At 35.7% G+C, this 13200-nt stretch overlaps 1 protein-coding gene across 1 annotated transcript in view; it reads left to right on the top strand.

The window, feature by feature from the left end:
- Positions 1–10963, top strand: part of LOC126101601 (sarcoplasmic calcium-binding protein) — a 165545-nt gene extending 154582 nt beyond the window's left edge. Inside the window, exons 5-6 of the mRNA XM_049912278.1 lie at positions 2833–2913; positions 9307–10963. Of these exons, the coding sequence (XP_049768235.1) occupies positions 2833–2913; positions 9307–9456 (231 nt within the window). The 3' untranslated portion in view covers positions 9457–10963. The remainder of the gene's footprint in view (positions 1–2832; positions 2914–9306) is intronic.
- Positions 10964–13200: the final 2237 nt, after the last annotated feature.

A 13200-nucleotide genomic window follows, 5' to 3' on the forward strand; every position in this document is an offset into this window, starting at 1 on the left:
CCTCATGAATGAGGAATTTGTAGCCATACTAGAAGCTGTACACTTATGTTTGTTGAGACAACAGCTCCATAAATTAAACTCAGTGATTCACTGTTGGCCCTAAGAGTTCTAAAGAAGTAATTCTTGACCCTTCCTGATTTACACTGTGAGATGTTGGGTGTTCTGCCAGACATCAGTGTCATCCTTGCACAATGTCTCGACAACGTGGTTCATTTCCTTCATCAATCCTTTCCTTTGTCGTAGCTTGCCCAGCTTCTTGATATTCCTGTACCTCTTCCGCTCATAGTGTCTCAACCCTTTGCTTTGTCAGAGTTTGCCCAGCTTCTTAAAATGCCAATATATTGCCACCATAGAGTCTCTACTGCCTGGCGAACACAAGTCACACTGTTGAAATATTGTACATGGATGACACATATCTGGCCGAACACCTGATGCCTCAAGATTTCATTTCTAAAGAACTTTAGTGCCAGGAGATAGGAAACCTTATTGTATACAGGATCAGTGAAGTGCTGCTGCCAATGTGTGAAAAAGACAAATCTGTATCATCACCTGGAAGAAACCACATATTGGAATTATCAGTAATGAATTGTTGATCATGGAGCCAAAGAAACTGCTCTTGCAGCAGATGTAACTTGGACTGAAATTCTAATTATGGATTATAGGCATGCATTATTTAGAGATATGATACAAGATGCCACTGCAGATATTCACATCTAGCGCCAGTGCAATACATCCAAGATGTGTACAAAAACAATTATCCATGATGTGCAAGATTTGTGTACTGGCCATATGAATAAACTGGCTGTATGTTGCAAACTAAAAGTTATAAAATGAAAAGAAACCATACTTGAAAGGTGTGTACAAATCTGGGGCTATAAAAGTGACTGTTAGGTAAACCTTATTCACTAGCAACCTATTAAAAAAAGCAGAAAGATGAAAGAAAATGCCAGTATGCTTCATCATCAAAGGTGTGTTCAAGTGGCACTGAACAAATGGCCTACAGGAATGAACTTGCAATACCATTATAATTCGGACTGTAAAGGGAATACTGTTTGCAAGTGATGTGTGTGTGGAATCAGTGGCCTCGGTTTTCCTCAGATTATTCCAAGTATTTGCTGGAATGGTTTCTAACAATAGGTTGTGGTTGCCAGCTTTCCCGTTTTGTGCCCATTCTTGGTCTTTAAAGTTAACATATTATAGAGATACTTTATAATGATTGTTATTATTGTTATTATCACAATAATAATACTAAAAAATAAATGATCTACCAAAGTATCAGAAATAATGGCACAGTTAAGCTTACTATTCTTGGATACCTCTGCTGAATGAATGAGAACATGCTTACAAAACAAATATTGTTCTATATCTGGAAAAAAGAAGTTGACAATAGCATAGATTACACAGTATTACAAGAACTAGAATGAAACAATATCAAATAATTGTATATGACATAAAGAATCTTTTTAGGATATAATAACAAGGCTTTCAAGGACAAAAGTGCCATAAGAAATGGGAACAATATAAAGCATGGTCTACATTCCTGTGCAAAAACATGATACCCATAGTCAAGACTAAGTGTAGCTTATTTTCTTCTCAGTTTTCTTAATAGCTCACTGTAAGATTCAGTATTGATTGTTCTTCCACATCCCATAAAACACACATACAGTAAAGAATTACTGTTTCAAAAAATTGTATCCACATTGACTTATAAAGCTTGGATTGTGTTTTTTGGTTTGATGTGTGAGGCAATAGAAACACACACCACTGACTGACATTGTGTCTCCATGTTACCATTGGTAAACTACCTCTCACCATCAGTCATAATTCTGTTCAGTAGGGCTTTTCCTTCCACATCATAAAGGAGAAGAAAATCTAGACAAGCAGTAATTCATTGACATTGCAGTTTTCTGGAAGGGTGCTTGGAACCCAACAAGCAAGGAACTTATGGTATACTAATTATTTAGTCACAACCTCATTCAAAATACTCACAGAAAACTGCAGAAAGTTGTGTGGCACTAAAGATATCATGTAATACAGGTTTTCACAAGGTTTTCATCAATTTTCTGTAGTAGTTCATAGTTGACAACAAACAGATACACGCTTGATGTCTTCTTGAATTTTCATCCTTTCTTTTAACACCTTCATGGAACACTTAGTTCACATACAACGCAAACTTCATGATAAATTTCAATAGATGAGAGTAAGTTGTTTTTTTTTTTTTTCCACTGAAAACTATATTACAGAACGAATTTCACAATTGGTGGGATTTGCAGTTTGAAAGGCTGTTGCAGGTGACTGCGACGAAATGTGGCTTTCTCACTATCACAAGTCTAAGCACACTGACATACTGCATGAGTCAGTGTACAGTGTATTGAATGTCTCCTGCCCCCCCTCCCCAGCTACTTCTCTTGCTACATAAAAATGGATTTTAGTTTCCAGAGAGCTCTCATAAAATCCCATTGGATCTTCAACCACAAGCTGTGCTCCTCTACAGCTCAGAATAAAAACTGACCAGAAGCAAGATCTAAACTGAACTGTCTCTAATTACAATGACCAGTCTTACAACTGTTGTTGCATTTTTCCTATTCTTCTACTGATTACACATGGTAACTTCTCACATCTCGATGCAGCTATGGTTTGTAAGTGGATCAAATGTAGCTAGAAATTTTTATCCCACTGTATTGCTTTACCAAATCTGCCATAATTATTCTGTAATTCTGTTTTCAGTAGTGCAAGCTCAGAACATTGATTGTCTAATTGAGTGAACAGCTTGAATGTAAACAGTTCAATGAAATTCCATCAGAGGAAATTTAACAGAACTTCTTGTTTCAGGCTATTGACAAGGACAAGAGTGGTGACATATCTGTTGAAGAGTTCAAATTGTTCTTTCAGTGCTTGAACCTAGGACCAGAGGTAAGAAACTGATGGTGGCTGGTTGTGTTGAACACCACGGATATTCATGTATTGAGCAATAGTCTCTCCATTGTGATTCCTTATGTTTCCTCAAACTGAGAGTTATGGATGACATGCTTCACATTTCCTCTGGAATTGATAATTCCAGTATAGTAAGAAACAGATTTATCAACCGCCTGGAAGACTGGGAAGATACAGTCAACTCTTTCTGTTCTTTTTCAAAATCTAATTATATTCTGTTTTTAGTCTGTATGTAAACTCATCCAGTAGGACATGAGAAATGTACATAATGAATATTTATTTAAGAATAAACCAGATTAAAGTAAGTAACAAGCTAGCATTTCAGGAATCATTTAACAAAAATTCTTTAGTAAAATGCAAAAGATGAGAAAAGTCAAATAGAACAAGGCAACTACTAAAGAGAAGACAAGAATTTCTAGTGAACAATAACAGCAGTTTTTTGAAAGACATTATGTAGAAATTGTTTATTTTCATCATTGGACTTACCATACTTATAAAATGTTATATTGCAAAAGACTGCTTCAGCATGTGTCAAACTTTAAAAATCCACTCGATGTACATATGTCATTGTCGTACCAAGCCTTTTAACAGTGTCAACACCCTCAACACAAATCATGGTGAACCACTGTTCTTATACACAGTTTACAAGTTAATTGTGCATTTGGTGTCAGCTGCCACAATTAACATGTAAACAGTGTACAAGAACAGTGGTTGGGATTTGTGTTAAGGGAGCTGACAATCTTAAAAGGCTCAGATATGACAATGAAATAATATTCAGAATGGAGTGTTACAACATTGTGCAAGAGTCTGCAGCACATTAACAACAGATATCAGTCAGAAAATTGAAAATCCCTGAATATTCAAAACTAAAGTAAAAGAATACATTATTAGCCAACCTTATCAGAATATCTGGATTCTAGTACTTAACTTAACCATACAATTCATAAAGAAGTGAAGATTTTAAAAGAATATAAACATATCTTGACTTTTCCAATATGTAGACAGCCGATAGTGGTCTGTATAGTGTTACATAAATGTTCTGAATATTTAGGTGATAACAGCTGCTGAGTAGTAGGAGAAGAAGAGCCTTGGCTTTTTTTTTTCAAAGTAGCTGCTTTTTTCCAAAGTAGCTGCTTTTTTCCAAAGTAGGTGCTTTTTTGCCAATATGTATAACTGTACATAGAAGCAATTCCCTTAATTATTAGTGTGGTAGATGAGCACTAATCATAATTTGTTGCTAGCCTCCTTTACAGAAGTATTCTACTGCACCTGTTTCTGCTTATTAACCCTTTCACTGCTGTGGGTGTGTATACACATCCTGTTACTCCATTCCCCAGGTGTTAAGGATGTGTATCTGCATGCCTCTTGGGTTTTCCTACAGTGCCATGAACATCTGAATGCATCCTCATTGCTGACCTGTCACAACTGCAGCAAGTTACTTATATATCTGAATAAAAAAGTTTTGAGTATTTAAGTATCTATCATACAATATATGCGTATCATTGTGTTCTAACATTTGCAAAAAAAAAAAAAAAAAACCTCATTTCAACACCTTGAGTTTTTTATAAGATATGATGATTTTTACGATCACATGATTCTTGGTGTGCAAGGATGTGAGTAGATGCCTTGCACCTGACCACCCCTCAGATATAAAACCCCATAACTCGAGAGCAAAATGAGATATCCTTCTGCTGTCAATTTTAAATAAAATTTAAATATCTTATCTATATTAGATTTGCTGCAATATACTAACTAAAATCAACCATACACAAAGTTTATGCCATGTATTTTTCCTCTGTGAGATATTTAAAATTTTGTGCAATATTTTATATAATTTGATGCAGCACAATAAGTATGATCAATAATGAAAAGAAATTCAGTTCTTTATCAATTGAAGCCCCCCCTCCCTCCCCCCATTAACCATTGACCTTGCAGTTGGTGGGGAGGATTGCGTGCCTCAATGATACAGATAGCTGTACCGTAGGTGCAACCACAACAGAGGGGTATCTGTTGAGAGGCCAGACAAATGTGTGGTTCCTGAAGAGGGGCAGCAGCCTTTTCAGTAGTTGCAGGGGCAACAGTCTGAATGAATGATTGACTGATCTGGCCTTGTAACACTAACCAAAACGGCCTTGCTGTGCTGGTACTGCGAACAGCTGAAAGCAAGGGGAAACTACAGCCATAATTTTTCCCGAGGGCATGCAGCTTTACTGTATGGTTAAATGATGATGGCATCCTCTTGGATAAAATATTCCAGAGGTAAAATAGACCCCCATTTGGATCTCCGGGCGGGGCTACTCAGGAGGATGTTGTTATCAGGAGAAAGAAAACGCGTTCTACGGGTCGGAGCGTGGAATGCCTGATCCCTTAATTGGGCAGGTAGGTTAGAAAATTTAAAAAAGGAAATGGACAGGTTAAAGTTAGATATAGTGGTAATTAGTGAAGTTCAGTGGCAGGATGAACAAGACTTCTGGTCTGGTGAATACAGGGTTATAAATACAAAATCAAATAGGGGTATTGCAGGAGTAGGTTTAATAATGAATAAAAAAGTAGGAATGCGGATAAGCTACTACAAACAGCATAGAAATGCATTATTGTGGCCAAGATAGATATGAAGCCCATGCCTATCACAGTAGTAAGAGTTTATATGCCAACTAGCTCCGCAGATGAAGAAGAGAGTCATGAAATGTATGATGATATAAAAGAAATTATTCAGATAGTGAAGGGAGATGAAAATTTAATAGTCATGGGTGACTGGAATTGGATAGTAGGAAAAGGAAGAGAAGGAAGTGTAGCAGGTGAATATGGAATGGGGTTAAGGAATGAAAGAGGAAGCCACCTGGTAGAATTATGCACAGAGCATAACTTAATCATAGCTAACACTTGGTTCAAGAATCATAAAAGAAGGTTGTATGCATGGAAGGAGCCTGGAGATACTAGAAGGTGTCAGATAGATTATATAATGGTAAGACAGAGATTTAGGAACCAGGTTTTAAATTGTAAGACATTTCCTGGGGCGGATGTGGACTCTGAATACAATCTATTGGTTATGAACTGTAGATTAAAACTGAAGAAACTGCAAAAAGGTGGCAATTTAAGGAGATGGGGCCTGGATAAACTGACTAAACTAGACGTTGTACAGAGTTTCAGGGAGAGCATAAGGGAACAATTGATAGGAATGGGGGAAGAAATACAGTAGAGGAAGAATGGGTAGCTTTGAGAGATGAAGTAGTGAAGGCAACAGAGGATCAAGTAGGTAAAAAGATGAGGGCTAGTAGAAATCCTTGGGCAACAGAAGAAATATTGAATTTAATAGATGAAAGGAGAAAATATAAAAATTCAGTAAATAAAGCAGGCAAAAAGAAATACAAACATCTCAAAAATGAGATCGACAGGAAGTGGAAAATGGCTAAGCAGGCATGGCTAGAGGACAAATGTAAGGATGTAGAGGCTTATCTCACTAGGGGTAAGATAGATACTGCCTACAGGAAAATTAAAGAGACCTTTGGAGAAAAAGCGAACCACTTGTATGAATATCAAGAGCTCAGATGGAAACTCAGTTCTAAGCAAAGAAGGGAAAGCAGTAAGGTGGAAGGAGTATATAGAGGGTCTATACAAGGGCGATGTACTTGAGTACAATATTATGGAAATGGAAGAGGATGTAGATGAAGATGAAATGGGAGATACGATACTGCGTGAAGAGTTTGACAGAGCACTGAAAGACCTGAGTCGAAACAAGGCCCCGGGAGTAGACAACATTCCATTAGAACTACTGACGGCCTTGGGAGAGCCAGTCCTGACATAATTCTACCATTTGGTGAGCAAGATGTATGAGACAGGTGAAATACCCTCAGACTTCAAGAAGAATATAATAATTCCAATCACAAAGAAAGCAGGTGCTGACAGATGTGAAAATTACTGAACAATCAGTTTAATAGTCACGGATGAAAATACTAATGCAAATTCTTTACAGACGAATGGAAAAACTAGTAGAAGCCGACCTCAGGGAAGATCAGTTTGGATTCTGTAGAAATGTTTTAACACGTGAGGCAATACTGACCCAACGACTTAGTATAGAAAATAGATTAAGGAAAGGCAAACCTACGTTTCTAGCATTTGTAGACTTAGAGAAAGCTTTTGACAATGTTGACTGGAATACTCTCTTTCAAATTCTAAAGGTGGCAGGGGTAAAATACAGGGAGCGAAAGGCTATTTACAATTTGTACAGAAACCAGATGGCAGTTATAAGAGTCGAGGGACACGAAAGAGAAGCAGTGGTTGGGAAGGGAGTGAGACAGGGTTGTAGCCTCTCCCCGATGTTATTCAATCTGTATATTGAGCAAGCAGTAAAGGAAACGTAAGAAAAGTTTGGAGTAGGTATTAAAATCCATGGAGAAGAAATAGAAACTTTGAGGTTCGCCGATGACATTGGAATTCTGTCAGAGACAGCAAAGGACCAGGAAGAGCAGCTGAACGGAATGGACAGTGTCTTGAAAGGAGGATATAAGATGAACATCAACAAAAGCAAAACGAGGATAATGGAATGTAGTCGAATTAAGTCGGGTGATGTTGAGGGTATTAGATTAGGAAATGAGACACTTAAAGTAGTAAAGGAGTTTTGCTATTTGGGGAGCAAAATAACTGATGATGGTCAAAGTAGAAAGGATATAAAATGTAGACTGGCAATGGCAAGGAAAGCATTTATGAAGAAGAGAAATTTGTTAACATTGAGTATAGATTTAAGTGTCAGGAAGTCATTTCTGAAAGTATTTGTATAGAGTGTAGACATGTATGGAAGTGAAATGTGGATGATAAATAGTTTAGACAAGAAGAGAATAGAAGCTTTCAAAATGTGGTGCTACAGAAGAATGCTGAAGATTAGATGGGTAGATCACATAACTAATGAGGAGGTATTGAATAGGATTGGGGAGAAGAGAAATTTGTGGCACAACTTGACTAGAAGAAGGGATCAGTTGGTAGGACATATTCTGAGGCATCAAGGGATCACCAATTTAATATTGGAGGGCAGTGTGGAGGTTAAAAATCGTAGAGGGAGACCAAGAGATGAATACACTAAACAGATTCAGAAGGATGTAGGTTGCAGTAGGTGCTGGGAGATGAAGAAGCTTGCACAGGATAGATTAGCATGGAGAGCTGCATCAAACCAGTCTCTGGACTGAAGACCAGAACAACTACATCAATTGATGATAATCATATTGTAGAATGTGCCAAAATCACATTTTTTCATGTAATAGTTTTTGAAAAATCAGATGATGAGTATTTTTTACTGGCCAGAATGCCATCTCTCAGCACAGGAACTGGCATTTGGCGACCAGTACAGTCATCACAAAAGTCATCTTAGCACAGAATGCAAAGAGCATGTCTGAAGCAGGGTTAATGCATTAACATGACTCATTCCACATCCCTGATTGCTTCTCTTCTCCAAGATGTGATGTGTGGGAAATGGATGGATTGGATGGATGGATGGATGGATGGATGGATGGATGGATGGATGGATGGATGGATGGTTGAATGAATGAATGAATGGACTGCAACAAATATTTATTTGTGGACTGGAAATTTGAGCGCTTGAGGTATTATTGAATATTGCATTAAATGAAATTATCTAAAATATACCATGAAAGTATTTTTATATTTCAGGTAACCATTGTACATACATATTACATGAGGTAGAAAAAGCAAAAAAAAATACTATTTGCACTAAGTGTGTTATCAAGGCATGTTGATTTGTTCCACTTTTCTATGTTTCACACTTCTTCTATATCCATGCCATATAGAAACTCAACCCCCCAGCCCTCTCCTACCTGCCATTACACACTCCTAAGTTGGAAGCTACTAGCTCCTCTGAACTGTGCAAGTGGAAACTGATCCTCCAGCACACTTGGCCTAAGACTGTGTTCAGTCACTTCCTCAGTCACCTATTTACCTCTCCTTTACCACTTTGTCACTATCTTTGTACTCACTTTTTTCTCATTTGTCATCAGTTTTGGAATCATTGCCAACATTTTTCAGCAGTTGCTGAGAGCCTTCAGTCTTTCCATCTCAAAATACTTCCCTATCCATGGGTTTTACCTCAGCACCTCCCCTTCTTTTTGCTGCCCCAATCCTCAGTCACTTCCTTTCTCTGCCACCTCCCTATCCCCACAACACACGTCTGTCCAGCAACCACTCCTAGGCAATCAGTGTTGTTCCATGCAAGGAGACACACACACACACACACACACACACACACACACACACACACACACACACACACACACACACACACGGAGAGAGAGAGAGAGAGAGAGAGAGAGAGAGAGAGAGGCTTTGAAGACCTTACAAAAGAAAATATTTTTTGTTTTGTTTCAGAAAGCAATTGAGAGCTTCATTGCTATTGATCTGAACCATGATGGACATCTTAGTGATGAGGAATTTGTTAGGCTTGGAAGGGAGTATTTTATCACAGAAGATGAGTCAAAGCCAAGTAAATACTTCTGGGGTCCTCTCATCAAGCCTTAATATGCTGAAATATCTGGCAAGAACTGATAACGATGGTGGTAATAACTTTAATAATGCAAACCTGAACATTCGACAAGCATGTCATTGATGAATGTACTTTTGTCGTGCTGAGTTTTTATTCAGCTAATAATAGAGAGAAGTTACTGTTGCCTTGTGACAACAAATGTGACACCAGAAAATTACTACAATTCTAGAGGCAGAGTAAAGTGAAGAGACTATAATCTTCACACTGTGGGATATATGTTAAAATGTAGGATAATGTTTTATAGTGTAATGAACTACAGAGTAACTAATTATTAGTTGTTTAATTTCAAGACGCTGTTCAGCAATGAATTCAGAAGGATATTACATTCTCCAAATTTAGGGACAAGAAAATTACACAACATTTTTTTTTCTGAAAACGTAATTGGATTATTAGAGAGTAAGGAATAAAAACTGTGCTGAGTATCAATTAAATCTCAGAAAATGTGTTGAAATAGTGTGACTGCCATGATAAATTTTCTGTCATTACCAAAGTAAAATTCTCAACCAGATCAGTATATATTAAATGTATTTTCTGATATAATCTATAAAATTATGTTTGATAAAGAAATTGTGTTAAGCAGGATATTCTAACTCCATAATTCACATGCAATATATTAATATTATGGACAATATTAGGTGGTGATACAAATTTTTTTTAATGTGAAGGTGGTACAGGACTTCTAATAATAGTGTGTAATTATTATGATAGTGGAAAATTTTGGATGGGCTGAAATTATGTTTCAGGGAATAGACCTTAAAGATAAAGTGATGAATGATGAACAGGCACATTAAAAAGGAAGTGAGTAATGCAGAACAGTGTAAATTTCATAAACCAGCAATATTCACATATTTGTAATGTCTGTCCCTCATTTGAAAAGAGGAATGATTCATCTTCTCAGTCATTATTAAATACATACATTGATGTGTGTTTGAAGAGAGGTGAGGTATTTTTGGGTTACTGGATGATTGGCTGTGGTGAATTAAGGTATTTTATACCTCAATATTTAATGAGCTGTATTCATTGCCATTTGCATTTAAGTGCAAAGTGATCATTTATATCAAAGAGGACACCATCTCTAATATTTGGTAAAGAGATTGTCCTGCACTCACAGCTTAACTCTTTTGGTTTTATCTGTTAGGGTGGGCAGTTCTTTCCCATCTAAGGCTTTTAGACACTTTATGCGTGTAATACTTTTTGAGTGAATCATCACCTTGTTATGCAGTAATTAAAAAGAGATATTTACACAGAAGCTAAAGCTGTTGATAAGCAAAACCAACATTTTATATACATTTTTAAATATTTTATGTCTTGAGTAAAATACAGTAAGCAACGCATTACGTGGAAAAAAAATCTGTCTTCCAATATATTGGGTGTATTTCCTATTTTTATATGTTTTGTAATTTCATGTTTTGTAAGACATAGAGATAATGGATGGTCTGTAAGTGACAAAGAGACTAAATAAAGCATATAGTCCATGTTTTATTTCAATGCTCATGGAGAACAATTTCTTGTTATTGTTATTGTTGATATATGACTTCACTCAAATAATTTGGATGACATTTTCATGAATATTAACATGAAAATTAACAAGTGCTGAAACTCACCAACTAAATAATAAAACCCTACGTACTGGTAGCGACCTGTTCAGTGGTGAAATACGTTTTCTCCTGAATGTTTTGGCTTATTAGGTTTTGTCACTGCTTATGTGTTGTGCAGAACTCATCAAAATAATAATTTTTTCCCTTTGTTACAAACTACTCCTCTGTTGCTAATAAAAATCACCAATTATTCTTGTGCACTTTGTTAGGAATAATATTACTAAGTTTGTACAACCATTTTAAGCAAGAAGGAAGTTCAAAATAGTACATAAGTCTAAAATATACTCAAGTGTTTCTCATGGATCTTTGTTGAAAATATGGCTCATTGAAAACAATGATGTCTTGGTGTATGATTGGGTTCTTTTGAGTTTGACAGTTTGGACACTGCATAATTAAATTTGTTCATCAGAACTTTCATTTTATTCACCTCACATTTCAGTAAAATGTTGCAAATTCGGTTTCCATTCTGATACAATACTTTTGCTTGAGTATAATAATTTCATATCAATTCATGAAAGCCACTTCACAACAGCTCAGGCCATAACTCACTAACAACTTGTTATGCAAATCCACAGGTACAAAGACATAGAAGTCACAGGTCAATGATTTTATAATACATAAATCTTTTACCTCCAAGGAGTTCCATACACAACTGAATACTTTTTTTTATAAATGTTTCCAGAAGAAATTATTATACAAATAGTAATAATGACAGTAATTTTTAAAATATAATTACAATTTTTTATTAAGCTGGAAATTAATCTTCTGTTAATTTTATATATTATTTCTGTTTATGAAACAATATAAGTGTGGATTATGTTATTAGATTTATGATTTTGATTTCATTGATTGTGTTTTGAATTTAATGTGAATATCATCTTCTACAATACATGAGAGAGATAGTAGCACTGACCAGTTCCACTACACCTTATTGATTGAAAGAAAATGCTTAATCCCAGACAGCACAGTAAGCCGGTTTCAAACTTGTTTCCAGATGTAAAGTTCAAGTATATAAGCTTGATCAAAGCTGGAATATTCAGGCCTGTTAGTTGGATTCAAGCTTGAAACAAACATCAAAGTTGGCAGAGTTCAAGCTATATTTCAAGCTTGACTTATCAAGTTTGGCTCCAGCTGTATCTACACACGTGGAATACAGCCTGGTATTTACAGCTTGTTTTAAGCTACATAATTATTAATCTGAATTTATTGAACCTAATTAATTAAATAAATATCAAAATGGAAATGGTGTGAAAAAAATTATCAAGAATGTATGTTTAAATTTTTTTTTATTTTCAAAGTGTTTAAAATTTTTTATTTTAAAATTTAATTATTCTGAAGCTCCTCCAGCTCCAGCACACAGACCAGAGCAGGATCAAATGTCGCTGACTTCTGCTGGTATAATGATCCTGTAACAGGTAAAAGAAAATGTTAGCCATACCTAAACATAAAAAATGTAAAAAGTTGAAACTGATCAACCTAAATATAATTTATGCCCCAGATTAGCAAAATAACTTCAGACTCACTGATGTAGTAAGAATCATTAACTAGTATAAACGTCACTGAGTAAGCAGCTGCTTCTGGTGACTTCATTCCAAAGAGTTTTTAAAGTAATTTGAAATAACTGTTTGTTTGAAATTTTTAAAGTAAAGATGACATTTGGGTAATTTTGCGATGACTTCATGAAGAAGCCACACATCACTATTTCTAACAGTTTCAGGGCCATTTAATCTGAATTATAAAGAAACAATTACTTGAAATCATATACACCTCATACTGTAAGCTTATAAGGAAACTACCGTTTAGAAAAATGTAGACGTTTAATTCTATCCACAATTATTTTTTGGTAAGTAAAACTGAATCAAAATGAAATAAAAGATGAAATTGAAATGAATTTAAGAAATTAGCAGTTCAGTGGAACTGAAATGTAAAAGAACAAAAAATGTTCTCCTTGTCATATTTTAATATTGCCTTTTATTAGATTTCAGCCACATTACAAATAACAATAAAAGTAAGAAGTACCAGTAGGCCTTGCAGTATTATTTCACCTAGGGAACAACAAAATTAAGAGCAATTGAAGACCAGTCAAAGCTATGTAAATAAAAAAGACTGACACCTATGTAG

The sequence above is a fragment of the Schistocerca cancellata genome, chromosome 9 (assembly GCF_023864275.1).
Source record: "Schistocerca cancellata isolate TAMUIC-IGC-003103 chromosome 9, iqSchCanc2.1, whole genome shotgun sequence".
Lineage (NCBI taxonomy): Eukaryota > Metazoa > Arthropoda > Insecta > Orthoptera > Acrididae > Schistocerca > Schistocerca cancellata.